We start from the raw sequence: 27,812 nt of genomic DNA, 5'->3' as shown, positions 1-27,812 counted from the left end.
GTCTGCGTAATTGCACGGCGTGCATCTCTCCGCACTTTGTGCGGCGCTCGTAATCCTTTGGTTTCGGACGAGCGGGCAAACTAAACTATTTTTTTTATCTTACCAGATAAGGCCCACTGAGCTACATATATAGCTCCTTTTCAGAAGCGACCTGACCACAAATGATAGGTCAACGAAGTGGCTTATTACGTGGAAATGTACGGCCGCCAAATTCTCTGAGCGCGTGGTGATGTCGACTCTAAACGTGGAGGGAACATCTTGAGGGTCCGGAGAAAAATCCGCGCGACCACGGGGAGAGAGAGAGACATCGCAAACTCCAAATATACAGCAGCAGCATGCGTCAGGGTCGGGATCGAACCCACGACCTCCTGCGTACCAGGCGAGGTAGTTAACATCTCCTAGCCACCGTGGCAAGATGTAGCCAGAACTGGTGCCAATAATGAATGCAAGCTCTGCGATCCTGTACGGTGTTGGGATGTTTTGGCCAACTCCATCGACGAGCGTTTGTGCATGTGAGAGTAAAACAGAATTCCCGGAGGAAAGCCGTGCATGCGATGGAGTGAACACCCAACCCCCACGCAGATTAAAATGACTGGGGTATCACTCAAGTGAGAGTGGAATGTGAGAGCCAATATTGAGTGTACAGAATGTAAGAGTCAAAATTAGGTAGGAGCCAGGTGTTTAGTTTGTTGTTCTTACCCCCACACCTCCAATTAGCAGGGTTGGCTACGTACTGCGCGAAAGAAGTTCAACATACATATGTGCATGACTCATAGTGGAAAGTCCACTTTTCTATGACAGGGGCGAGCCTCTCTTGAACGGCAGCTTCTTAGCTCAGTGGGCTTCACTCGAGAAATCAACTTCCACTTACAATTCATTTTATCAGCACGGGTGGGATGACGGACTGCTGAGTCAACCCACACCCCCCCGCCCCCCCCCCAAGGAGGATTTGATATTGCGAGCTGCGCCACGGTGGCTATGAGATGTTAACTATCTCGCCTGGTATGCAGGAGGTCGTGGGTTCGATCCCGACCCTGACGTCTGCTGCTGCTGTATTTGGAGTTTGCGTGTCTCTCTCTCCCTCTCTCTCTCTCCTCGTGGTCGCGTGGATTTCCTCCCGGGCCCTCCGATTTTTGTTGTTGTTGTTGTTGCCCTCCGCAATGAGAATCAACGTCACGCGTCTCGGAACATCTGGCTGCGATAAATGCCCAAGCGACGGGAAGCCCACTTCGTTGAGTAGCTGTCAATTTTTGATGGCCAGGTCGCTTCTGAAAAAAGACAAAGATCAACGTAGCTCAGTGGGGGACCGGGGCCTCGCCTGGTAACGATACAAAAAACAATATACAGTTGAGTTTCAGTTTAACACCGCTGCCACCAGATGAGCTTCAGCGGCCCTCTGGAACACTTGCACAGAGATCCCGGTATTAGAAAGCCACTGGGAGCGATGCACTTTTTAAATCATCCATATTGAATACTAATTTATTTAGTATTGTTCCGTGGCAGCTGTGACGGCGACCGAGCACAGCGCAAAGCCGTGAACCTCTCGCCTCGCCCCCCACCCTCCCCCCACCACAGGGGACTGTGGCCACTCCATGGAGATGCCCTACGTCCCGATGACCAAACAAGGGACAAGTCAGGCAGGTAAGGCGAGCAGAAGGCATTATTGAATGTCCCGAATGTCAGAACCAATAAACTAAACTCTCGACCGCGTGAACCCAGGCACATTCTGCACGCGGCTGTTCATGGTTCGCCTACTAGCATGGCGTGCGAGAGCACTTGGGGCTGATAGGAGTAGAGGGCCTGGTTCAGTTGTGTATAACTCAATTGTCCCCGAAATCCCATTGAAATCTGCGTCAATTAGGGGAGATTTTTTTCCACTTAGGGTTTGCTCAACTTTTCATTTTTTTTTATTTTACCGGGGTAAGGCCCCACTGAGCTATATAGATCTGCTTCAGAAGCGACCTGGCTATCACAAATGATAGCTCAACGAAGTGGCTTATCATCACGTGGAAATGTGCAGCAACCAAACGCTTTAAACGCGTGATGATGATTCTAAACGAGGAAAAATCCACGCGACCACGGGGACACAGACACCGCAAACCCCAAATACACAGCAGCAGGCGTCGGGGTCGGGATCGAACCCACGACCTCCTGTATACCAGGCGAGGTAGTTAACATCTGGATACGGAATGCAACGAATGTGAGAGGCAATATTAAGTAAGAGCAAGAGCCCAGTCGGAGAAGAGCCAATATTGAATGCACCGAATGGCGTAATGCACACGCAAGCCATGTGCTTGCCAGGGCCTCCTTGGTCTACCCACTGCTGGATGAGGGCCTCCCACCCGCGCCGTGCCGGTCGCGGCCGGTTACGTGGCCGTACTTCACCACGCCGGTCAGTGTGGGTTGGTGAAGGCGGGGGGGGAGGAGCGTAGAAGCCGGAGGTTTGGAGCAGTGGATTTTTGCTACATTGACCTCTGCTGCCCACTGCTGTAGCCGCGCGGTAGCCGGTCGCAACCTGGCATGCACGATGGGCACCCATCGGAGGACTAGCCAGGATCCAGCCTGCTTAGCTTCCAAGAAGTGGAAAGACTTGGTCAGAGGCCGAGTGTGTATCGTAGATTTGTATACATTCATTCGGAGGTGTATATCATCGATACAACGTAGTGTTTATGATATATGAACATCGGCGTGTAATTCGGCTTATGGAGGTACACCAACAGACCGTGGAGCAATGCACGCTCATTTTCGTGTTGTGTTTTTTTGGAACAGACGGGGAAACGGAGGAGCATTACGACTACGAGAACGTGAGCGAGACCTTGAGTAAGTTGCAGCCATAGGAATAGGTTTTACCCTTTTAACTGGCACAAAAACTGACACCTTTATTCAAGGCATCATGTTTGCAATGACCACAACACAAGCAGTCAAAATGCAAACAAAAAAGACAACTCTGATAATAAAAATAAGTTGCAGCCACTCCGACGCGCGAGGCTTTGCACTCCCACATTGCTTCCACAGACGTCACAAAATCACGTCCATCTTTAAAGCGTGGTGAGCTCGTCAATGGATGTGGTGCTTTGTATGCATGTTGCGGTGGTGTAGCGGTCAGTGCGCTACGCTGCGCTACCAACCCGGCGGCCCGAGTTCGATTTTCCGCTCACCGCCACCACCAGCAACGATTATCTGAACCGGTCCTGGGCCTCCTCTAGGTCGATTCAGCCTCAAATGAGTACAGGGCGCAGTGTGTAAACATCGTCACTGGGGAGACAAAGGCGACCAGGCATGGTGCTGGCCACCCGCCCCCTCGTGTGCCGTAACAGCCGTCATAGGTGCTCGCTAACAGCACTTGCACCAACAGTCGGTTAAGGCTATATGGGGGAATCTTTGTCTTTGTATGTATGTTGAACTTCTTTCACACCGTACGTAGCCAACGGTGCTAATCAGAGGTTTGGGGGAAGGACAACAAACTAAACACAAAAAGCAGTTCTAAAGAAATGAGTTTTCAACCTTGATTTGAAACTGCATAGCTCCAGTGGCTTCCTAATGTAGTGGGTTCCACTGGAAACACACACACTAGAACTTGGAGGCAACACGTTTATGATAACACCCCAACAGGGTAACTGCATAACGTACACTTGGCTAACTAGACCACAACGGGGTAACTACATTACTGGGTCAGTCAGTGACACACTGCCTGACCCACGATGCCTAACGTGAAGACCGAGGACCGAGGATCGACGTAGCACCGACGGGTTCCATTCCAACAGACAGCCGCGATTGCTCTCGGGACCTCCCTTTCATGCTCCCGAGCGTGGCCTCGCTCCGCCTTCGGCCACGCCCTCTTCTAGATCCTACTAGAAGGGGGCGTGGCCTCGCTCCGCCTTCGGCCACGCCCCCTTTCTAGATCCTACTAGAAGGTTCTGGGCCATATATCACGTGTCCCTCTCGCTACCCTTTGGCCCCCCCTCGCTCCCCTCTCCTGGTCACGTGTCCCTCTCGGGTTCACCCAGACTGTCACGTCCTTACTTGCCCTCTCTCTGCCCGTCACCAGAACCATGCCCCCTGGGGCCCGCTTCCATGCCATACCTCTACTCGGGTGCCAGAGAGAGGCTCAAGACGCACAGTTCCACTCTTGTGACAGGAGCTGGCACTAAACGCCATCCTGACTCCATTTTACGTCACTACACTAATATCGGAAGGAAGAGCGTTCCAGACGGCCGCAGAAGCGCGTCTGAAAGTGCGTGATGGAGTGACCGTCTTTTCTCGAGTAAACCACTATCAGAGTAACGATAGTTAACGATGATGACGATGCTGATGAAGATGATGATGTACAGCCATTTATCCACGAGGGCATCGCCACGCTGCGTCCATACTTCACCACGTCGGTCAAATTAACAAAAAGATTCAACACACTCGTCAACAACACTCTGGCTTTAAATGAAAACACATAATCAGGCAACGTTTCGGGCAACGGCTCTTATTCAGAGCACGCAATCAGAGGAAGCGAGAGACATTTGATTTAAAAAATATATTTTTTTCTCTCTCTCTCCAGATGTTCAGGATGATGGGAATGCGCAGTCGTCATCACTCCACCAGCAAAACCCTCTGTACCTCTGCAACGACACTCTGTATGGAGACGTTGCATGAGACTCGCGTAATGAGATCAAGATTTTTTTGTTAAATACTGTACATACATAATCGCGGTTCTCTCGAGCAGAGGCCCAAATGCACAAAACTCCATGCAGGCGGCAACAAATGAAGCGGATATTATCGCAGTGGCTTCACATCGAAAGTCTTATTCGAGCAGAAATTTCTGGTTTGCGATTCTTAATTAAAAAAAAAAAATTGGAGGGGAGGCCACGTTGTTACGTGGCCAGATTTGGGTGCCGCGGTGGCTAGGAGATGTTAACTCCCTCGTCCTGGTATTCAGGAGGTCGTGGGTTCTATTCCTGACCCTTGACGCCTGCTGTATATTTGGAGTTTGCGCATCCCCCCCTGTGGTCGCGATGATTTTCCTCTGGCTCTTCCGGTTTTTTTCCCACCACGTTTAAAATGAACACGCGTTTAACAGTATTTGGCTGCTATACATTTCCACACGATGAGCCACTTCGTTGAGCTATCCTAGCCAGGTCTGAAAACGAGTTCTGTAGCTCAGTGGGCTCATTACCTGGTCAAATAAAAACACGTTTTTAATCTTGATTTAAAGCTTTCGTGACTGCAGTGATTCATATTCTTGGTTCTTTCGGTAAAGTCACGTTGAAGGGAAACAATAAAATAATAGAATATATACAAAACAATAAAATTCTCACGACGTTTCGACTGTAACACAAACAGTCATCATCAGGTGTGAAAACCAACGGCAAGAAACATTTGAAAGTGTTTCTTGCCGTTGGTTTTCACACATATATATTACATATTATTATTTTATTGTTTCCCTTCAACGTGACTTTACCGAAAGAACCAAGAATATAGTACATTTATAGTTTGGATCGCTGAGAACCCTTCGACAACCGACGGAGCAGAGTTCACACTAAATTGTCACACGGTGTGCACATGCTTCACGCGCCAACGATTGTTGCTTGATCTCATCGGTACGTCGAACGGGAATCCTCACCGCCGAATTTGAGCAGCGAGATACCAAGTGGCACGTGAAGCGACCTCAGGGATCATATCAGGACAAGACGCTCTCAGTGACTGTGCCGCCTGAGCCGGCTTCTTAAATAGGTGTCATGACCTCACAGGAACCACCAAACGGATCTACACAGCACCAGATAATAACCGGTACATATTCACTTCTTCTGATGCTATTGTGTTTTAGCTGGGGCAAATGATTAACATCGCACGAAGTTACCGTTCAATTTTTAATAATATACTAACTCAGGTTTGTCCGTCCCGGTTTTCTCGGTGAATCCTGGCATTGACATCTCCTGGTAATATATACTGTAGTAAATCACAGGTACTGCAGTAAATCTCAAGATTTGTAGTAAATCACAGGTACTGTAGTAAATCACAGGTACTGTAGTAAATCGAAGGTACTGTAGTAAATCTAAGGTACTGTAGGAAAGCTCACGTCTCAGGTATTGAATGAAAACTATGAAAATCCCGAGAGGAAACTGAAATTAAATACGTAGGGATCGTGTTAAATACACAGCTGGGTAATATTCGGCTAACTCAATTGACGTTGCACTACTGGCTTAAAACGCCAGAAAGGGCCAACAAAATGTGAGCTTCAATAGAATTCGTAAGCCGTAATTTAATTATGTTAATGCAGAACCGTTACATCGATGAAATATCTCTTTTTAAGTGTAGGCTCGCGTAAACCTTCTCGTGAAAGGTATTTGTTTTACTGAAGCTTGCGTGCATCATCATGTGGACGTGTACCTGGTGGTGTCTGAATCACCCCACCAGCTATCTACGAATGTCTTTTGATATCGTCGCGATCAATGTTATTTTGTTCCCGGTCCTGTTCGTAGTTTCATTCGCAACATTACCCCGTTATTTTGGTTGTTGTTGTGTTCAGTGTTTGTTGTTGTGGTCGTGTTTAGTGTTTGTTGTTGTTGTGTTCAGTGTTTGTTGTTGTGTTCAGTGTTTGTTGTTGTTGCCGTCTTCAGTGTTTGTTGTTGTTGTGTTCAGTGTTTGTTGTTGTTGTGTTCAGTGTTTGTTGTTGTTGAGTTCAGTGTTTGTTGTTGTTGTTGTGTTCAGTGTTTGTTGTTGTTGTGTTCAGTGTTTGTTGTGGTTGTTGTGTTCAGTGTTTGTTGTGTTCAGTGTTTGTTGATGTCGTGTTCAGTGTTTGTTGTTGTTGTTGTTGTGTTCAGTGTTTGTTGTTGTGTTCAGTGTTTGTTGATGTCGTGTTCAGTGTTTGTTGTTGTTGTCGTGTTCAGTGTTTGTTGTTGTTGTGTTCAGTGTTTGTTGTTGTTGTCGTGTTCAATGTTTGTTGTTGTGTTCAGTGTTTGTTGTTGTTGTTGTGTTCAGTGTTTGTTGTTGTTGTGTTCAGTATTTGTTGTTGTGTTCAGTGTTTGTTGTTGTTGTTGTGTTCAGTGTTTGTTGTTGTTGTTGTGTTCAGTGTTTGTTGTTGTGTTCAGTGTTTGTTTTTGGTTTTCTTGAAAGTCGTTACTGATGGATCGATGCATCGTCACAATGCTAGAGCACGCGGAGTGACACGTGCCACCACGCTGCAGCTCGTTGAGATGACTTTCAATCCCAAATGCTTTGGGCCAGTGAACGTCTCGCATCTCAAACAACGTATGCCTCATAATTATTCTTACATTATTGTGATTATGCCTAAATGCAAACTTAAAACACCAACATCTTTGGGAGTGTATACTATATCGGTACACAATGGCCGGTCACAATGCTTTAAAAACGATACTGTATTTTTATATATATGATGAAGTGTTAGGCTTAGTTGTGCGCTCCGCCGTTTACGTTACTAATGTTTTTTTTCTTATGGCGGAGGCAACTATTGAAGTACATCGTGAAAGTACAGCGTGTCCACGGAGACACCATCCATGATTCATGAATTATAATCAGACGCAAGGTCGAATCGCGTGGTTGAGCTGTTGGCAAACCACCTGGGCGACTCTCTCAATTCTCCATGGGAAGCGCATCGCCAACTCATTTGGAATGTTTACGCGGCTTAAGAGACCGCAAACTCATACGATACACCCATAATGGAGGTGGTTTTGGATTAGATCGCGTTAATATAAAAAAAAAATTGTGTCGTTAAACCCGCCACCGCCCGACACAGCCAACTAGTAAGGGTTGTCGCGTCAACAGAACGTGGCCAATTCGATCAAATGTGCATGCCACCCAATTGCGTGCGTGTGGCATTATTTTTGTCGTCCCAAGTCGAGGCTTATTATTGTTGACCTTTAATAACGGGTGACAGCTTCACGAACCCTCTGGGATATCAATTGATGTGCATTTGAATGCTTGTTCAACGCTTGGTGTGTGTGTGTGTGCGTGTGTATATATGAGAGGGGTGGGGCTGTGTGCATCGAATAATACCGATCCGTAAAAAAACACTCACGACCAACGCATCGAACCGCACCAAGGAGTAATGTTTTACAACCATTCACAATCGCTATGGGGTTTACATCACCCCCCTGCAAGTCGCGCGAGGTGCCACAACTTTTCACCGCGAGGTGTACGAAAAGTGGACTCGGCTTTTGCGCCTTTTGCAACAACAAAAAAACAACCCTTCAGTGGTTCCTGAAGAGGCGCATTCTGCTCCCCACCTTTGTCCGAGGCCACAATCAAAATAAATTTGAACAAAATTTGACCGTGTGACAGCAGCAGCAGCAGCAGTCAAGACGGCTAAATAAACTGATTTCATCCTTCTCTGGACTCATCGGTAGTCACCAATGGTCACTGATGCAAAGTCTGCCTCTGAGAACCACACACATATATATAGTCCCTACGTACACGATTGCCATAACACATTCCTGCGGAGGGAGCTGGTAGGAACGTTGGGTTGCTCGGTCAATGGCCAGGGTCAACGGCGGCACCACGTGGTGTATTCCGCAAATATGCCCGACTGTGAGGGCGGGCACAAGCCGGCGTGAGTAGGTGAAACGTTGAGTTTTATAAGGGCACCACGGGGTGACCAGCCCCTCCCCACCCAGCCCCACCCCACCCAGCCCCCACCCAGCCCCACCCACCCCACCCAGCCCCTCCCCACCCAGCCCCTCCCCTCCCATTTTTGGATGCACGACGGACATATACAATAATCCCCTGTGGGCTGGTGTAACCAGGAGGTTCCTACCAGTATAATGCACAAATCATGTCGATTGTACATTGTTCCTGATGGGGGTTTCTCTTGGTTGCCTCTCGTTTTCCGGTCTACATCAGTTCTTGTTATAATGGTTATTATCACGTTTAACAGAATCGATTCCCTGCAAAGATAAAACTAAATATTTAGTTGGATTGAGTCACAGCCCACAACTGTGATAATATAATTCGTCAAACTCTTGATAAAGTAGGGCGAACCGTTCCACTTCTAGACTCACACACACACATAAATACTGTAATTCCATACTCTACACTCCGGTAAAATGAAGAATGTACCCAAGCACTGCTGCTTTGCAATCCTTTCACACATCCATTCAAAAACAGGAATATATATTCTTTAAATGCAGTTCATCTTTAACCGAAGCGCACAACACACCGCGTGAAAAGTCAGTTCAGTAGACACTTGCTGTTAAAGTGTATACTGAACCAATTAAAAAGCTTTCTGTGATCGTGACCATCGGGGTGAATTCTCCCGTCACCACCAAGGCTTTGTGCCGCCTATAACGTCAGCCCGATGCGCCGTGTTGCTACCCGAAAGGGAAAAAACTTGATTCTGCAGCGTCCTTGGCTTTTAAACTTGATCGGCACTCGTGCAAACTTGCGTTGTTGAGTGTCGGAAGGAATAACCTCGCCGCTTTTATATTTTTTAACCTCCTCCGTAACGAAGTAAACGAAATGTGAACACACTTCCTTTTGTAAACCCTGCATTTTTTTAAGTACTCGCATATTAATACCGTACGTGAAGATGGTTTAATTGGCTTTGATGGAATTGCTTTATTGTACAATACTTTTTTTAAACAATTTTTTTTTTTGGGGGGGAGGCTGAAATACCTTTTTGTTACATATTAGCAACGTGTCATACTGTTGTTTTTTTGTTAAACATAAAACATGTCCATGCATTGTCCGTTTATTATATTAGGAGTGCGTGCGAAGTGTTTCAATGCACACCAATAAAAGCACACAAGAGGGGCTTGCTGCCCCACGAGAGAGCGATTGTAACGTGAAACCTTTATAGCGCGTACGCCACGCGATCACGTGCAACAGCAACAACAACAACATTCATCGAAGCCGCGGACAATCTCGGCGGGTCGCAACTTCAAAAGCGAAAAGCAAAGCAGGAAAAACAAACAACACCATGAGCACGTGTCGGATACATTCATTCACCGCAATTACCGTCACGAATCATCCGCAAGGAACTGTGCCGGCCATCGGGATTTTTTTGGGGGAGAACATTTGAAAAACTTTGAAGCAAACGCTGTCAATTACCGAACATCGATTGGTTACGTGTGTGTGAGTGCGCGCGTGCGCGTTGTTGCGCATTACGCGCCAGACGTTTGCGGTGCCGACGACAGACGATTTGGCTCCGTGCCATTCAACGCAGCGGGGTCGGCCGCGCCTTGAGAAGGCAGCAGGGGGGGTGGGGGGGGAAACTGCGTCCCCAAGGGGCGCGCTGACGAAGGCCGCGAGGTCGCGCGCGCCGGTGTTTAGGAAACGCCGTGGAAGACCTCGACCGCTGCGACAGCAGCTAGCTCCAGAAGATTCCCAAACCTGTCAAACCCTTTCATCAGTGTCCTACCTTATTGCAGACCAATTCAGACCTTATTGGTTCACCCCGTGCATCCTTATAAGAAGCTCAAGGTTCATCCGGCAAGGTCCCATCACGAGAGAGAGAGAGAAAAAAAATGTTACTCAATTTCCCTGCACAAGAACACGGGTAAACCGTACGAGTTGACAGGTATGGAATCGATACAAAAATATCAATCCACGCGCAAATGTGGTGGAATACCATGTGGCGCCAATTGAATCGGATAAGTGCCAGGAAAATCTGGCACACAAAAAAAAAACCCAATTTTACGTAAACGTTCTATTTACAAATTGTCGATAACAAGTTTTCAGCTGTGTAATCACGTAATAAAATTGGTAATGTTTTGCCATTTCCCCACCGAACACGTCGATCAGGCTGTAGGAGGGCATTGACGTTCACGCTATCCGCGCTGAAGATCGTAGAGAGCAAGCGGTGTTGCAATAGATGGAGAGAAACAATGTCTAACAAATAAGTTGTAGGGTAACACTTTTTCATTCATGTAAACACGACCGAATGGAAGGGGGCTGCCACAAAGCAGTTCACAACTTCAACACACCGCTCCAAAGGCGCCCGACCACGTCTACATTTGCAACGTCTTAAAGGCGGAACAAATCTCTTGCAATCTTCCGCACTGGACATTCCAATGCTGATGTCCTCGCAACCATTTAAACACACTCTTTGGCTAAATTTCGATCTAAAGCTTTCGTGACTGCAAGGAATCATCTTCTTTGGTTCTTTCGGTAAAGTCTCGTGGTCAGAAATCAAATCAAACAAATCACGACGTCTCGATCGCAACACAATGACGACCGCTTGCGTTGCCATCGAAACGTCGTGATTTATTTTATTTTTCTACCCACGTGACTTTACCGAAAGAACCAAAGAGCATGGATTCCTGCAGTCACGAAAGCTTCAAATCAACGATCGAACCATTTAACAGCAGCCCGGCTGACGTTAGCTTTTTTCAAATCGAGGTGAAACGTCAACTTATTACACGGCGATCGACGTATAGATACACCCCCACTGATTCCTAACGACCCCGGGCTGGTCACAAGGCACCGTTGATGGCCTCAGCGTAAGAAGCATCATCATCGGATGATGTCGGCAACATCACACCGGCTACTACGGCTGGACAAAGTGCATCGGGGGACGAGTTCACAAACGATTTCGTAAGTGCATCGAATTTTTGTGAGAGATGTGGAGGCTTTGAAATGAAATGTACCGGTAGTTTTCCCCTGTAACTGATACCTGCCTCGCCTGGTATACAGGAGGTCGTGGCTTAGATCCAGAACCTGACGCTACCTGCATATTTGGGGTTTGCGTGTCTCTCGCACCGTGGGTGCGTGGATATTTCTCCGGGTCCTCTGATTCTTCCACTCCACGTTTAGAAACATGCGTTGAGAGTATTTGGCTGCTGTACATTTCATCACACGATGATGAGCCGCTTCGTTGAGCTATCATTTGTGACCAGGTCGCTTCTGAAAAAGAGCTAAGTATAGCTCAGTAGCGCCTTACCTGGTAAGATACAAAAAGTTTTGTTTAACTTTTTCGTGGGGTATCTATAAATGGACCGCCGCTTTGCTGTGCCTTGAACACGTCCGGTCGTGTCACAAATGGCACGCACTTTCAACCGAACCGATCCCATTCAACATTTGTGAACAAAGTGTTGATAACGGAACACCTTTGAGGAACGAACGAACGAACGAACGAGCGACGGCGCCTTTGGAAAAACCCCAACTGGCAACTTTGCCCGTGCAACTAAAAAATATTCTCGCCTTTCACGAGAACAAACCGAAGCAATCGAGGGGCGTTTTAAAGCTGAAGCAAGTGCAAACTTGGGAAACGGCTTCGCAGCTTGGGAGTCGAAGTGGCTCTCGCTTCAAAAACGCCTCCGCGTCCGGCAACACTTTCGGAGCGCCACTCGGCGCACACTCGCATCTCACTCAAACTGGCTTAAAAAAAAATCTCTACCGCAGTGCCGAAACCTCTCGCGCAAGACACACGCGCGCACGAACAAAAACAAAAAACCACGCAAGCGGCGAATAATGGGGGGCCTACATTCAAAATGGCATTGAGAAGCGAAGACTTCATTGAACAAGCGACCCACGCGACCTGTTCACACTTGGTTTAAAGAGCTGTGTTGGACCTAAAAGAAAAAGATCACAAAAAATAGTGCGTATTGTTGGAACCAACACCCGTGCACAAAACGGGAAACCGTCGCACAGCTCACTTGATCTGCCCCAACAACCAGGGCTGCCCGCAGGCTCCCGGAGGCCTGGGGCTGACGGCCCCGGGCAGAATGCCACGCGGGGAGCTCCGTTATTCAAAAGCCCAGGCCCCTGATGGAGGGCCCTCTCTTGTGAGGCCCAGGGAACGTTGCCCCGTGTGCCCACTCAACCCTCTCTCCGCCCCGCTCTCACTGCGCGGTTCTGATAACAGCAGCCATCCTGAACACGAGATGGTGAATCGCAAGACCCGTGTTGCGGTAACAAATCAAAGGTTTCTTTCTTGTTCCTTTACAAAAGGCAAATCCAGTCTAACTTCGACTTACCCATCTATTCATTCATTTCCCCAACAGCATTTCAAATGACCTATTTTATCTATCTTCCTGTGTGCAATGTGTGTGTGTGTGAACGTCGCAGCGCTGGGCAGGTTTAAACATGGCGTGCTCACAACCATAAACTGCAATTCTTTGAAATAAATCACACACACACCGAAACTGACGAACAGCATGCACACGCGCTGGGCTCCCAGTGTTCAGACACAGTATCATCAGCGCAGTGTCAAGCCACGTGCGTCTCATGCTATGGAGTGCTTGTAGCAGCGACGGTGCCAGACAACACTTGACAGGAGCAGATCTTGCTCGCTTAACCGACTATCCCATTGTCGATGGCTGCAAGCGCGATAACGTTTAAAAGACTCGAGCGTGAATTCAGACACACTCAGTTTTGGAGTGTAATGCACCGGCAATGAAGGAGACGTCATCCGCACAAAGATATCTTCCTCTTCGCTTTGATGGCACTGCAAAGGACACTGCTGTTAATAAGTGCTCAATGGTCGCGGAAGTGGTCGTACAGCGGTTATACCACACTGCACTATGCACCTGGCAACCCGAGTTAAATTGTCGGTCATGACTAACATCGGTGATATTTGAACCGGTCCTGGTCCACCCCCTCTGCCCCCCTCCTTTCACCAGGATGGAGATGTCTGGTCATATAAACCTCATGAGTAACATGGTGTGGGGGAGGCCTTCATCCAGCAGTGCATTGACAAGGGGCTGTAGGGAACAATGGTCGGAAAGTTACAGAGGGAGGCGATGGTGTGGGCCCAACATCTCGTCACTAATTGCTGTCTCTGCATCGGCAGCTAACTTGATGGTTTATCCACAGGTGGCTTAGGGGAGGTCATCACGTGGTAACGTGAACAGATCAGCGCAACATGCCGACAACTGTGTGTGTGTATATACCAACACAACGTGGCATTTTCACAAACATCCCTTATTGTACCGGAGTACAGGTTTTAGCTTTCATACAAACATTAATAACGGCAAGGGGGCAAGTGGAGGGTGAAAGGGAATGACCGGTTACTGATAATGATCATCTGCGCTGACAGGGTGAATTGGTTAATGGACATCATTGCAGTAGTTACACTTTTAAAGGCCCAAAATAATTCCAGGCGCGTAGAAGCAAAGGAGCAACGGTGAACTACACGTCCTTTTGTAAAAAAAAAGCACTTAACGCGTTACTACTTTAGAAAAAAATGCGCGAGCAAATCTGGCCACACTACCAACCCCGATAAACCTATCTCGGTGTACATTCATTGATAATGTACTGCGTTACTGTACTATCCGGTATGTTCGTACATACACCATGTATTCAAACGCAAAATCAACATTAAAACAAAACATTTCAAACTTGGTTATTAACAAATGACTACAAGGACTCGGATAACTACACCGTGTTAGATGGAGAGGTAAATGAGCGATACAATAAGCCGGTGACGTAAGAGGCTACACACATAGAATAATTAACAAAGAAATTGCGATGAAGTTGGGACAGATAAATCAAATACAGGTGTCTCGCTCAACGAGCTGTGCGAAAAATTTGAATTGAGACCCATTTGTTCGCAAAACGAGCGAACGTTCGAGTAGCGAATTGATCAAAAGCGCACCGCGTCCAGCAGCTGTTTGTTTACCGACTGTGCTGCACCACGTGATTCGCCATGTGGGAGGCTTCGTAATGGCATTTAAATGGATGGCTGGGCGGGGGGGGGGGCTACACTACGGACAGGCACCCTGCACGCGCTGTGGTTCTTCATGGGTGGGTGGTGGTCGGTGTCACATTTGATGTTTTATTACTTTCTTTAAAAATGATCATTCGTATTTCTCACGTTAAGAAAGTTGTTCAGGAGTGGCATGTTCTGGGGGATGAAACGTAAGTCGGCTTTTTAACATGGGAGCCAATGGGGAAACGGTGATCGTTTCAACGAGTTTTCGCTGAACTGCCAGTTTTCGCGGAACCTATCACTATCGTTAAGCGAGACACGTTTGTAAAGTGCTTCACGGGCAGCACGTGACAAAAGAGCAAATGCAGGAGGCACTACTCAAGCAGTGGATAGGAACTAAAATATAAAAGGTGATGATAAAGTATTGTCATTTTTTCAACAAAGATGACCATGCCACAAACACACGCAATGTTACACTTTTTTTTGTTTAACTGCGATTCCATAGATATGCTGTGTCAGTTGTAGGCGTGTAACAATTGGTAAAGTTAAATCATATCTAAATGAAAAGCTAAAAAACTCATTCCTTGAGAACTGCTTTTTGTGTTCAGTTTGTTGTCCTTCCTGCGCGCCTCCGATTAGCACGACTGGGTGGGTACGTACGGTGCGAAAGAAGTTCAAGAAACGGTACATTACGTCCATGCTACGCACACTGAAATCTTGCGTGGAAGAGCCGGTTACATCGTATTTACGCAAATAATGAAGAACAAAAAAAGTTACCTTCGGGCTAATGGCATGGACGAGACCTAACGCACCTGATCGAGAACACGGGGGGGAGAGACAGCGCAGCACAAACGTACAAGCGAAATAAAAGCGGAAGAATCCTGAATCGAATCGTGAAACCCTTGAATCGTGACAACCTATGGAATCGCCAACCCCACGGCACGCTGTTCCCGCCGGGTGCCCGGGCCCTCAGTGGAAGACCGTCTGGCGCCACCGATTGTCGTCCAGGAAAGGCCAGAGACACTCGTGGATTCCCTGGCGAAACGGCGTGCGCTGCCCGACGCCCAGGCTCTCGAGCAGCGACGTGTCGAGGTGAGCGTCGTGCGGACGGGGCACCCCGGACGGAGGCTCCTCCACCTGCGGGTTCGACGGCACGGAGGGCCCACAGGGGCGTTGGCGCGCGCTCTCGCGGCTGCCAGGTGGAGTGCGCGGGGAAATATCCGCGCCCGTATCACAGGGTGCATCGCGGTCGCCCTACCCCCGGCCCCGTGCTCAGCTTCTATCAGAACCTCAACGATCACTTTCAATCACGTCGAGTTAAGTTTTCGTGTTTAGCTGCTTCCGCAAGCAGATGCTTATTATATATTCGGTCGGATTTTATACACATGTGCGTGTCGTTATTCGAAGGGCAAATAAAGGTTCGGATTTCATCTCAGTCGACCCATGGCACCTGCGTCTGTCCCGCGACCTCCTGCCAGCGGGCATTCCGACACTTCGCATGGACTTAAAGTGCACGTAGCCTGGCACAAGCGCCGTGGTGACGTCACCGCCACTTAAGTGGCGAATGGCGTCTGTTGTTGTTTGTTTAACAGAAGCTCCTTACCTCGAGCTCCCACATTCGGAAGTTAACATGTGCGAGCAGATCTTGTTTCTACAAAATCGCAACGTAACAATTCCCATTTTAGGCTATGCACCAATAAAGGCGGAGAATGTGATGGGGTGCCCAAAGGTGGCGTGCCCGCACTAATGCACAAGTAGGTGAATAACACGACCACTAATAATCATCATAATTAACAACCAGTGTATTTAAGAACTATTGGCCACTGCAAGTTGCCGAGGTTACACCAGATCAAGTTGAGGATACTCACAATTCAGTGTTAAATGCCAACCTAAAGCAACGTATCAAAGGATCCCAAGCGTAATGGGAGACACATCCCAAGCCGTCCTACCCGGCCGCCCTTGTTATTCTCCTCGCCGTGCGGCTTCAGTGCCGGTGATATTTTCTCCATACTCTCCGTTTCGACCACGTTCTTACTTGCCAGGAGACACAACACCCTATAGGTCACTTAGGCGGTGCGAAGAACGCGATGAGAATGGATTTAATTTCCCCCCCCCTTCCCTCCAACACACATGCTCAAAGTCACGCTTCTCACCGGTCTCAGGTGACTGCTCGGCAGATTGAAGGCATCGGCCATCGCGCACGCCATCTCGTACTTAGTCATCTTTTCATTCCCCGACCAGTGGTAAATGCCCCTGATGGCGGCGGGGTCCTGTAAGCAATGGGCACATAAAGCAGGAGGATCGGTTAGCTAAAGCGGTGAGGTGGCTGGCGTCAATCTATAAGAGAAATCGTCAATGGCAAAACAGGCCACCGTACACCTGCCGTTAAAATCATTTATACAATCGCACACAGACAAGTGGAGTCAAGGAGCTTAGCGTTAAAGTCTAATTATATATATAAAAAAAAAATTAAGCTTCAAACTCGTGTTCGGACAGCCCGGGAACTCACAACCCAAGTACGTATCGACAAGATAAGAGCTGATTTAAAGCTTTCGTGACTGCAGTAATTCATATTCTTAGTTTTTTCGGTAAAGTCACGTTGAAGAGAAACAACAAAATAACAAAATATATATAAAAACAATAAAAAATTCTCACGACGTTTCGACCATAACTCAAACGGTCATCATCACCTGATGATGACCGTTTCTCTTCAACGTGACTTTACCGAAAAAACTAAGAATATAATAAGATAAGAGCTCTGTGGATTTCTTGATGCACTTTCCCGTAAGGTCAGAACAGTGGGAGAGTCCGGCACCACTGCTGCCACCCCCCCACCCTCCGCCATCCCCTGGCCGCCCTCCGCCACCCCTCCCCTCGTTCACCCTACACCCCCGCCCCCCCCGCCCCCCCCCCCCCACCGAACCGATGCCGGCAGCACCTGCAGGTGCAGCTCGGTGAGCTGACGGCACACGAGAGCGACGTCGCGCGTGTGCGTCGGGTAGCGCTGCTGCCAGTGCTCCACGTCAGCCGACTTGTTGGAGCGCTGCACGCGGTCGAACATCACGGACACGGCGCTCTCCGCCAGGGTCTCGACGGCGCCATACAGCACCGGCACGCGTAGCACCGCCGCCGCTGCCGTGTGCAAGCACGCACGCACGCACGCACGTCAATTCAAGTCACCGTTGCAATTCTGGGTCCCTTACCGATCCAACAATTGTTCGGCTCGATTGTACCGTCCGTTTGCATTGTGTCGTCCGTTTTTGTTGTTCGTGCTCGCACGATCTCGTGTACCGTCTCCGTTGTTTCGTCCTCCTTGTTTATACTTTCTTTCATTCCGTACACCCTCAGTTACGTCCGTTTCATCCCTAGAATCTGTGCAAATTTGTACTGCGTGTGCTGTTGGTCGTAACGTCACCTTTGAGACGTCTTGCAAGCACGTTCTCGTTGGTTCTACACGTCTCGTTTGTTAGCGGTGCAACGTTCTTTAAGGACCCTGTCGTCGTTCTCTGCAATGTTGACGTTCTTGTCTTTTGTTTATTGTCGTTGTTTTTGCTCACGCGGCACCACGGATTAAACTCGTACAACGGTCGGGCAAACGGCTAAACGGAACCATCCGTGTAACAAATCAAATACATTTTGATTTAAAGCTTTCGTGACTGCAGTAATTCATATTCTTAGCTCTTTCGGTAAAGTCACGTTGAAGGGAAATGATAAAATAATAAAAAAATGTTGTTGCAGTCGAAACGTCGTGAGAATTTTATTGTTTTATATTTTTATTATTTTATTGTTTCCCTTCTACGTGGTGACTTTACCGAAGGAACCAAGAATTTCAAGCTCTATTGTCCATCTCATTAATTCTGTGCATTTTTTTTTTAAATAAACATTTACCTCAAGGAACTTTGCATCGCGTACACAAAAGCCCTAATGATTGCTGCACGCAACATTCCATGCGAATTATAAAAGATGCAATCGCTAAGCTATTTAAAGATTTTAATCCTTTCCCCACATTTTTTTTTCCTCTATAAAGTTATCGGTCATCAAGTCACGGGGCGCAGAACCCACTGGGGATCTCTCGCACAGCGGTGGGACCTCGACACTTAAAAAAAAAATCGACCCCTGGAAGTGGCTATCACAGAGCCGCCACCACCGAGATCCCTTCCGATCGCCTCTTTTACGTTTGTTCAATCGCCGCTGAATCTCCGAACAACTAAGAGGGTGGTGGTGGGCTGCTGCGTGGAGCCACGGGGAAGGGGAGGGATACGTGTGGAGGCGGGAGGGCGTGGTAGAGTTCATAAAGGGCGGGGGGGGGGGGGGGGCAAACGCACCGGGGTGTTCACGCAGCGTCGCCTGCTCGCCCTCCAGCTTGCTGCGCCCGTACGCGCTGAGCGGCCGCGGCTCGGCGCTCTCGCTGTAGGGGGGACTGCTGCCGTCGAACACGTAGTCGGTGCTGATGTAGACCAGGAAGCCGCCCACCTGGGCTGCACGTTAACAAGATGGAGGGTGCGGGAGGGGGTGGAGGCGTTAGTGTTATCGGTGACACGACGGAGCGCTACGGAGGTGGCTGACACGGTGGCTGGGAGATGTTTACTACCTCGCCTGGTGCGCAGGAGGTCGTGGGTTCGATCCCGACCCTGAAGCCTGCTGTGTATTTTGGAGTTTGTGTGTCTCTCTCTCATCATCATCACGGTGGCTAGATGTTAACTACCTCGTCTGGTACGCAGGAGGTCGTGGGTTCGATCCCGACCCTGAAGCCTTTGGAGTTTGTGTGTCTCTCTCTCATCATCATCACGGTGGCTAGATGTTAACTACCTCGCCTGGTATGCAGGAGGTCGTGGGTTCGATCCCGACCCTGACGCCTGCTGTATATTTGGAGTTTACGGTGTCTCTCTCTCTCCCCGTGGTCGCCTGGATTTTTCTCCGGGTCCTCCGGTTTTTCCCTCCACATTTAGAATCAACGTGCGTTTAAAGCGTTCGGTTGCTATACATTGCCACGTGGTGAAACGCCACTTCGTTGAGCTACCATTTGTGACGAGGTCGCTTCTCAGCGGGGCCTTACCTGGTAAAATAAAATTTAGTTTTAGCTTATAGTGTGGGTGGGTGGATGGGGTAGGGGCTGCGGTGAGAGGAGCCTCGTGGGTGAACGTCACACCAGTCTCCCGCGCGAGCGTGGCGGACGCGACCACGTTGAGGAGGTGCGCGGAATGCGGCTCGTTCTCCACCACGTCCGGCCTGCGCTCCGCCGCGCAGTGCACGACCACGTGCGGCTGCCGTGCACACACAAGAGCAGGCGTGTACGTATCATCATCATCATTATCATCATCATCATCACCCTCGGCCATGATCCATCCACTACTGGATGAATGCGAATCACCATCCCTCACCATCTAGTGATGCAACGATGCACCTTGCTCCTGCGCGTGAGCTGACCTCGTCGTTTCATCGCCGCGGTGGACGTCCTCTCGGGCGTGTTTCCCTCCTTTAGCTGCCACTCCATCGTCAGTCTCGACCATCGGTCATCGTCCCTTCTAATGCCCCACCCTGGTCCCCTTCATTTTTATTAACGGTCAATGTGATGTCTCCTGCTTGCCGTGTTCCCACCACCCTGCCAGCTTGCAGCCGAGCATGCGGAGTGTCTCACAGCACCAAATAGAATCCGCACGATCCGCTTTAAGCCAGCGTTTAAAGTGCTGGCTTAGAGGTGTGCACCTCCAAGCCTGGTTGACTGATGTTCCTACAGTGAGGGAAAAAAGCATTTGATCCCCTGCTGATTTTGTACGTTTGCCCACTGACAAAGAAATGATCAGTCAGTGGGAAAACGTAGAAAATCAGCAGGGGATCAAATACTTGTTTCCCTCACTGTATGCACATTGATTAAATCAAATATTTTTTCTAGATTTAAAGCTTTCGTGACTGCTAGGATCCATACTCTTTGGTTCTATTGGGTAAAGTCACGTAGGTGAAAATAAAATAACCTACGTGACTTTGTCAAATAACTTTCTTCCCGTCGTTCAGTTCCTTCTTTATAATGGCACAAGCTCATTCTAGCTCATTCTAGCTCATTCTAGCTCATTCTGCCAAAATGTTTACTCTCATTGATTCTGTGTCAATCCACCATATTGTAGGGAAAAAAATCCCTTTTTCCTTACATTCCTCGAATTTGTAAATCCATCCAATCACCTATTTTCCCAAATTCCTGTGACCTCGCTCAATTCAAGAAATACGGTACAGTACTTTGCGTATCTGCTTAACCTACAACCGAGGGGGTAGGGTGTGGTGGTGGCGCAGTGGACAGTGGACTACGACGTGAACCCGACAACCCAACGTCCATCCTTGGCCAGGACCAACATCAACATGGCGAGCGAAAGCTGAACATGTCCACTGGGCTAGGCCCTTCACAACAACCCACACTCTGCCCAGCATGGTAACGTGCGGACGAAACAAATCCCATGACCAACACAGTATGGGGAGGCCTTCCATCCATTACAGGCAAAACAAACGGCTGAATATTATTATGAAATATAGCCGTTTGAGATGTTAACTACCTCGCCAAGTATACAGGAGGTCGTGGGTTCGATCCCGACCGTGACACCTGCTGTTTATTTGGTGTTTGCATGTCTGTCTCTGTAGTTGTGTAATTTTTCTCCCAATCCTCCGGTTTTTGAATCGGCATGCATAGAAAATATTTTGCCGCGATATATTTCCACACGATGAGCCACTTCATTGAGCTATCGTTTGTGATTGCCAGGTCGTTTATAAAAAATAACTATATAGCTCAGTGGGCCTTTCCGAGTACAATATAAAATAGTAGCATCGTATTAATAACTATTATTATTGAACTGTCATTACTATCATATCATTCGTTTGCTAGCCGCTTTACAAATTTAACACGTAGGTTTTCGAGACCAATATTATTCATAATAAGAGTTCATTGTAATTATCAGCTAAAAGTCGTACAAACATTGTAAATGTTGTGGGTTAACTCTCCAAGACAATGGTGTGCTGAAGTAATAACTAATTGCCATATTTTGTTTACGTGACAAACCTTACTAATCGGCTGTATCGGGTGGTGCTGGGTTAGCGACACATTAATATATTTACGCCATCTAACCCAAAATATCTTTCAATATGAATAGCCGCATTGCATCACGGCCCTTTTTGGACTCGGTGTTATCAGCAACCGTGCGCCGACGGACCTTGAAGTCCTGGACGAGGTTGTGCACCGCCGCATCGTCGCACAGGTCCAGCGGGAGGTGGTGCGGGCGGGCCCGGCGTAGCCCGGTGCCCAGCGGCTGCCAGCCGTTGTTGAGGAACTCCTGGTGGACGGCGCGGCCCAGCAGCCCCGTGGCGCCCGTCACCAGCACGCGCCGCTCACGCACGCTCTCCTCCCCCTACCGGGACGGGCGCACGCACGCACGCACGCACGTCGTTGCGGACGTCAGCCCCAACCGCGTGTGGCTCACGCGCCCGGTGTCCCCTTGCCCATCTCGTGTCGGTTCTCGGAAGCTAAGCGGGCCAGAGCCCCGCCTTGTCCTCAGATCAGTGCCCTATCAGGAATTGTCAGGTGTGCGGCTGCGTGGCATGAAGGACGCCACTGGGCAGTTGGAGGCAGTCACTTGCTCGCCGTTTTATCTATTCTGCACGCCTATAATTGTTTCCGCGTTGTGTGCAGTTGCGATTTGCTGACCCGCCGACGCTGGACATCTGTAAAGAAGAGCTTCGTGGCTTATCAGATTCCTCTAGTCTAAATAAAGATTTTGATCCTCATGTACCTGCGCCGGGTTCCTCAGCTGTTGTTGTCCAGCGGGTCATGTAGTAAATATAACGCTTGCTGGCAGGCCGTGCTTTTGGCTAGCTATCCAACAAAGACGGTCACCGCATCGCGGGCCACTGGAGCTATGCACAACAAACATATAGAATGAAAACTAATTTCTTTAAGAGTCCTTTTTGTGTTTAGTTTGCTGTCCTTCCCCCGCACCTCCGATTATCACTGCTGGCTACGTATGGTGCCAAGGAAGTTTAACATACACATCGTGGTGTCAAGTCTACAGAACATTATGATTTTAATGGTGTTGTGACATCACCACGTCTTCACACGTGACTGCTAATCTGTTACCTCCTGCCTCCAGGAGCCCGGGTGCAATAAAATTGTGTAAAACCTATCAGGCAGAGAATTGCATAGGCTTCGAAAATATGCATGGAGTGAAATGCTCAGTGTCTGTGCAAATTTGGACACTCGTCAGTGGTTGCTATGGATGACATCATCACTCCCGTTACACCAGCCAATCAGCTGCCAGGAAAACAATCCTCACGCAACATGGCTACCGTGTTGCATCAGGACTTGTGCAACATGGCTGCCGTGACGTCATCGCTCCATGAGCTAAAGCTGACCTAAGTCGCATATATATATTCCAGTAATTTAAACTCATGCGCGAAATTTTGCATGCAATGATTTGTGCAAAGTGTGTGAGAGTGCATCTATGTCATTGTCTGAGTGTGTTACTTTGAGTGGGAATGTCTTTATGTGTGACAGTGTTTTTTGTGTTTTCTTTTTATTTATGTACTAGCCTTGATAGGTGCTTGCTAACAGGATGTTGAAAGGCTGTATGGATGATCTGTTTAGTCTTATTATGACTGTGTGTGTTCGTGTGGGGCGAGTATTTGCATTCGTTTGTGCATGTGTGTGTTTGTGCTTTGAGTGTATAGATGTGTTTTTGTAATAGTATTTGGATGTATGGCTGTACCTCTGTATGTGTATTTGTTAAAGTGTGTGCGGAGCAGTAGTGTAGCGGTTAGCGCGCGATGCCAAAAACCCGGCGACTGGAGTTCGATTCCCACTCGCAGCCACACCAGTGACGATATGAACCGGTCCTGGGCCTCCCCTAGGCAGGCTCAGCCTCAAATGAGTACCTGGTGTGGTGTGTAGAAAACATTGCCACTGGTCAGGCGTGGTGTCGGGACATCCACCCCCTCATGTATCGTGTCGGCCTTATTAGATCCTCGCTAACAGCACTTGCCCCAACAGTCTGTTCAGGCTATACGGGAGATCTTTGTCTTTGGACGTGAGTGATGGCCGACTCAAAGCTGGCCTATGAGACCACTGGTCTCATGGAAATGTATGCAATTATCCTGCGTAATTCCTGTAGGGACTGGGAAATTGGGACAAATGTTTGATCACATGTTTTATAGAATTGTGTAAGACGTCAAGGTCGTCTCTCATCTCTCTTATTTATCTTTTTTATTTTATAAATGTCCATCCCTTTAGGTCTCAGTGAGCCATAGCTCTCGGCAGATTATAGCTTCGTGGGGGAGGGGAGGCACTCCAACAACCTTTTTGAGCCAGATATGGCCCATGACAGCTGGCTGAAGAACTCTGCATTGGTGCTTTGTGTGGATCAAACTAAAAAAAATTCCAAGTGGTTTTATGCTCAACTCTTGTACAAAGCCAAGCGGTGGGACCTCCATAATCGCATCCTGGGGAAAAGACAACTAATATGAAACTCACTGCTGACGTTTTATTGACTCTGAAGGAACGAAAGGCTGCCTCTCACCCCTGAGTGGAATTTGTACTCTCAACATTAAGACTGTGAGCGCACGGGCACCAACAGTCCAAATCCAGTCACTAAACGAAAAAATATTAATCGTTGACGGGAGATTATCTCCGTCAGCGGCCATTCCACATTCTCTTACACGGGCACACACATTTGTCAAGATCGCGCACGCAATGCCTTAGACACGACACGCCGATTGTTCTTCCTTCTGCCAGATCCTAACAACGTTCGCCCCTTCTTAGTTCTGCTTTTAAATGTCTTATTACTTGTACTAAAACAGGATGTATGAGTCACTGCAATGCCACTCTCAGTAAACCTCACAACCACCTCCATATCCTGTGCACGTGCCCCACCCGTCACAACCTGCTCCCAGAACACGTCCACGATTATTTGATGCCACGTTCAAGTATGGACTTTCAAGTGGCTTACCACACCATACCCACAGCGTGAAATGCATCGCATGCTCAGCCCGCATTGCGCGTGTATTTAAAAGGCAGATGTCACTTGGAATGGGTCGGCTTCTCTTGAGCTACACAAGAGTCTGTAGCAACACAAAACTTTACTTCTGCCTCGAACACCCCGTGTTCTGCCAACACTAAAGGTGACAACTGAAACGTACAATACTGTAAACGTTTTACACCACCAATATGATACAAACAGGAACGCCTGTACTCATCATACCTGTCAACCCCTTATCAGTGCCCTACCTTATTACAGACCGATTCAGACCTTATTGGTCACCCCGTGCCCTTATAAATCTCAACGTTCATCCTGTACACAATACTATACACTACACTGTACACTACTATACACTACACTTATACACAAACCTGTCAACCCCTTATCAGTGCCCTACTTTATTACAGACCGATTCAGACCTTATTGGTCAACCCGTGCCCTTATAAATCTCAACGTTCATCCTGTACACAATACTATACACTACACTGTACACTACTATACACTACACTTATACACAAACCTGTCAACCCCTTATCAGTGCCCTACTTTATTACAGACCGATTCAGACCTTATTGGTCACCCCGTGCCCCTTATAAATCTCAACATTCACCCTACAAAGTCCCATCACAAGGGAGACACACAAAGAGAGAACATTCTTTTGCCCGTATTGAAAACTCAACTTCCCCCTGTACAACGAAAACTAATTAAACCGTACGGGCTGACAGCTGTGGACTGTACAATAATGATCCCAATGACAACGAAAGCTAACCGTTAAATAATCCAACATGCGGTCAATTATAAAGTTATGTATAGAATAGTAAATGCAATAAAACACGCTCTTGAACTTCACGTAGAGGTGATATCTTATTTAGGTTAAAAAAATAAACGTCTCGATGTTTAAATGAGCAGTAACAAGAACGAACACTTGTTACTGGTCACAGTGAAGACTTGGTATTCACCCCAAAAACGATTAACATCAACTCACTGTGACCCAACAGGATAATTAATTCATGACAGCCAGCAAAAAAAAGACATCTATCCATGGGACGCCAAAAGCTTTCAATCTTGTCCATTAAGCACGGTGCGAAAAAAGTCCAACACACAAGTATACATTTGGCAAAAGCCGAACGCAGGGCATATATAGTATTCATATATGAATAATAGTTATTACTTTATAATCATTCAAGCTGCGATATCTGTGAAGATATTGTTGCCGGTTACAAACAGCACTGTTAGTCGTGTCAATGAGAAGGGCGTGGAAGCGTCTTGTGACTCACCATGCACACAGTCTGTGTTAGAAGCCTCACCTCACACAGAGACCGTGTTAGAAGCCTCACCATACACACAGTCTGTGTTAGAAGCCTCACCATACACACAGTCTGTGTTAGAAGCCTCACCTTGCACAGAGACTGTGTTAGAAGCCTCACCATACACAGAGACTGTGTTAGAAGCCTCACCTTACACACAGTCTGTGTTAGAAGCCTCACCATACACAGAGTCTGTGTTAGAAGCCTCACCTCACACAGTCTGTGTTAGAAGCCTCACCATGCACACAGTCTGTGTTAGAAGCCTCACCTGACACAGAGCTTGTGTTAGAAGCCTCACCTGACACAGAGCTTGTGTTAGAAGCCTCACCTGACACACACAGTTTGTGTTAGAAGCCTCACCTGACACACAGTTTGTGTTAGAAGCCTCACCTCACACACAGTTTGTGTTAGAAGCCTCACCTGACACACAGTCTGTGTTAGAAGCCTCACCATACACAGAGTCTGTGTTAGAAGCCTCACCTCACACAGTCTGTGTTAGAAGCCTCACCATGCACACAGTCTGTGTTAGAAGCCTCACCTGACACACAGTTTGTGTTAGAAGCCTCACCTGACACACAGTTTGTGTTAGAAGCCTCACCTGACACACAGTTTGTGTTAGAAGCCTCACCTGACACACAGTCTGTGTTAGAAGCCTCACCATACACACAGTTTGTGTTAGAAGCCTCACCTGACACACAGTCTGTGTTAGAAGCCTCACCTGACACACAGTTTGTGTTAGAAGCCTCACCTGACACACAGTCTGTGCTAGAAGCCTCACCATACACACAGTCTGTGCTAGAAGCCTCACCTGACACACAGTTTGTGTTAGAAGCCTCACCATGCACACAGTTTGTGTTAGAAGCCTCACCATGCACACAGTCTGTGTTAGAAGCCTCACCTGACACACACTTTGTGTTAGAAGCCTCACCATGCACACAGTCTGTGTTAGAAGCCTCACCTGACACACAGTTTGTGTTAGAAGCCTCACCTGACACACAGTTTGTGTTAGAAGCCTCACCTGACACACACAGTCTGTGTTAGAAGCCTCACCTGACACACAGTTTGTGTTAGAAGCCTCACCTGACACACAGTTTGTGTTAGAAGCCTCACCTGACACACAGTTTGTGTTAGAAGCCTCACCTGACACACACAGTCTGTGTTAGAAGCCTCACCTGACACACACAGTTTGTGTTAGAAGCCTCACCTGACACACAGTTTGTGTTAGAAGCCTCACCTGACACACAGTTTGTGTTAGAAGCCTCACCTGACACACAGTCTGTGTTAGAAGCCTCACCTGACACACAGTCTGTTTTAGAAGCCTCACCTGACACACAGTTTGTGTTAGAAGCCTCACCTGACACACAGTCTGTGCTAGAAGCCTCACCATGCACACAGTCTGTGTTAGAAGCCTCACCTGACACACAGTCTGTGTTAGAAGCCTCACCTGACACACAGTTTGTGTTAGAAGCCTCACCTCACACACAGTCTGTGTTAGAAGCCTCACCTGACACACAGTCTGTGCTAGAAGCCTCACCATGCACAGTCTGTGTTAGAAGCCTCACCTGACACAGTCTGTGTTAGAAGCCTCACCATGCACACAGTCTGTGTTAGAAGCCTCACCTGACACAGTTCAACGTGGCCGGGGCTGTAGCGAATGTTGAGGCCTCTCTCCAGCCCGTACGACTGCATCTCTCGATCTCTCTTTCTCTCCGTGTGCGTGTGATGTTTTATATAACAAGGATTCTTAATCTTTTCCACCACCACGGTTTAAAAAATAAAATTGTAACCCGAAAACCTTGCCTCGATCGCGACAACAACAAACAACAACAGCCAGTGGCAGTGTGGTGGTGGTCGTGGGGGTGGCGCTCAATTTCCATAGACCACTTCGGCCGCGCGCGACTCTGA

At 48.1% G+C, this 27,812-nt stretch overlaps 2 protein-coding genes across 3 annotated transcripts in view; one reads left to right on the top strand and one right to left on the bottom strand.

Moving 5' to 3' along the window:
* The window catches only part of LOC116942842 (uncharacterized), a 42,696-nt gene extending 32,920 nt beyond the window's left edge, over window positions 1-9,776 (top strand). The window contains exons 8-10 of one of the 2 annotated variants that reach the window (XM_032955196.2): window positions 1,576-1,641; window positions 2,770-2,820; window positions 4,550-9,776. In XM_032955196.2, the coding sequence (XP_032811087.2) occupies window positions 1,576-1,641; window positions 2,770-2,820; window positions 4,550-4,644 (212 nt within the window). In that variant the 3' untranslated portion in view covers window positions 4,645-9,776. The remainder of the gene's footprint in view (window positions 1-1,575; window positions 1,642-2,769; window positions 2,821-4,549) is intronic. The other variant, XM_076067498.1, reaches the window with a different exon arrangement.
* A 2-nt stretch (window positions 9,777-9,778) lies between these two features.
* On the bottom strand, window positions 9,779-27,812 carry MAT2B (methionine adenosyltransferase 2 non-catalytic beta subunit). Its single transcript, XM_032955200.2, has 7 exons — window positions 27,528-27,812; window positions 21,787-21,981; window positions 19,743-19,857; window positions 18,919-19,071; window positions 17,532-17,725; window positions 16,747-16,863; window positions 9,779-15,730 (listed from the first exon to the last, which is right to left on the bottom strand). Exons 1-7 carry the CDS (start codon window positions 27,594-27,596, stop codon window positions 15,563-15,565), a joined length of 1,011 nt encoding a protein of 336 aa, XP_032811091.1. The 5' UTR covers window positions 27,597-27,812; the 3' UTR covers window positions 9,779-15,562.

The sequence above is a fragment of the Petromyzon marinus genome, chromosome 16 (genome assembly GCF_048934315.1).
Source record: "Petromyzon marinus isolate PM22_M1 ecotype Great Lakes invasive population chromosome 16, UKy_Petmar_22M1.pri1.0, whole genome shotgun sequence".
NCBI classification, from domain to species: Eukaryota; Metazoa; Chordata; class Hyperoartia; order Petromyzontiformes; family Petromyzontidae; genus Petromyzon; species Petromyzon marinus.
This window is presented reverse-complemented; position numbering and strand designations above follow the sequence as displayed.

Bases quoted from the DNA above. Each gene is read 5' to 3' on its own strand.
- MAT2B (XM_032955200.2), bottom strand. From the start codon at position 27,596: ATGCAGTCGTACGGGCTGGAGAGAGGCCTCAACATTCGCTACAGCCCC. The intron at 21,982-27,527 runs GTGAGGCTTCTA...CCGTCCCGGTAG, and splicing joins GCCACGTTGAACTGTGTCAG to GGGGAGGAGAGCGTGCGTGA. The intron at 19,072-19,742 runs GTGTGACGTTCA...GTTAACGTGCAG, and splicing joins CACGCTCGCGCGGGAGACTG to CCCAGGTGGGCGGCTTCCTG.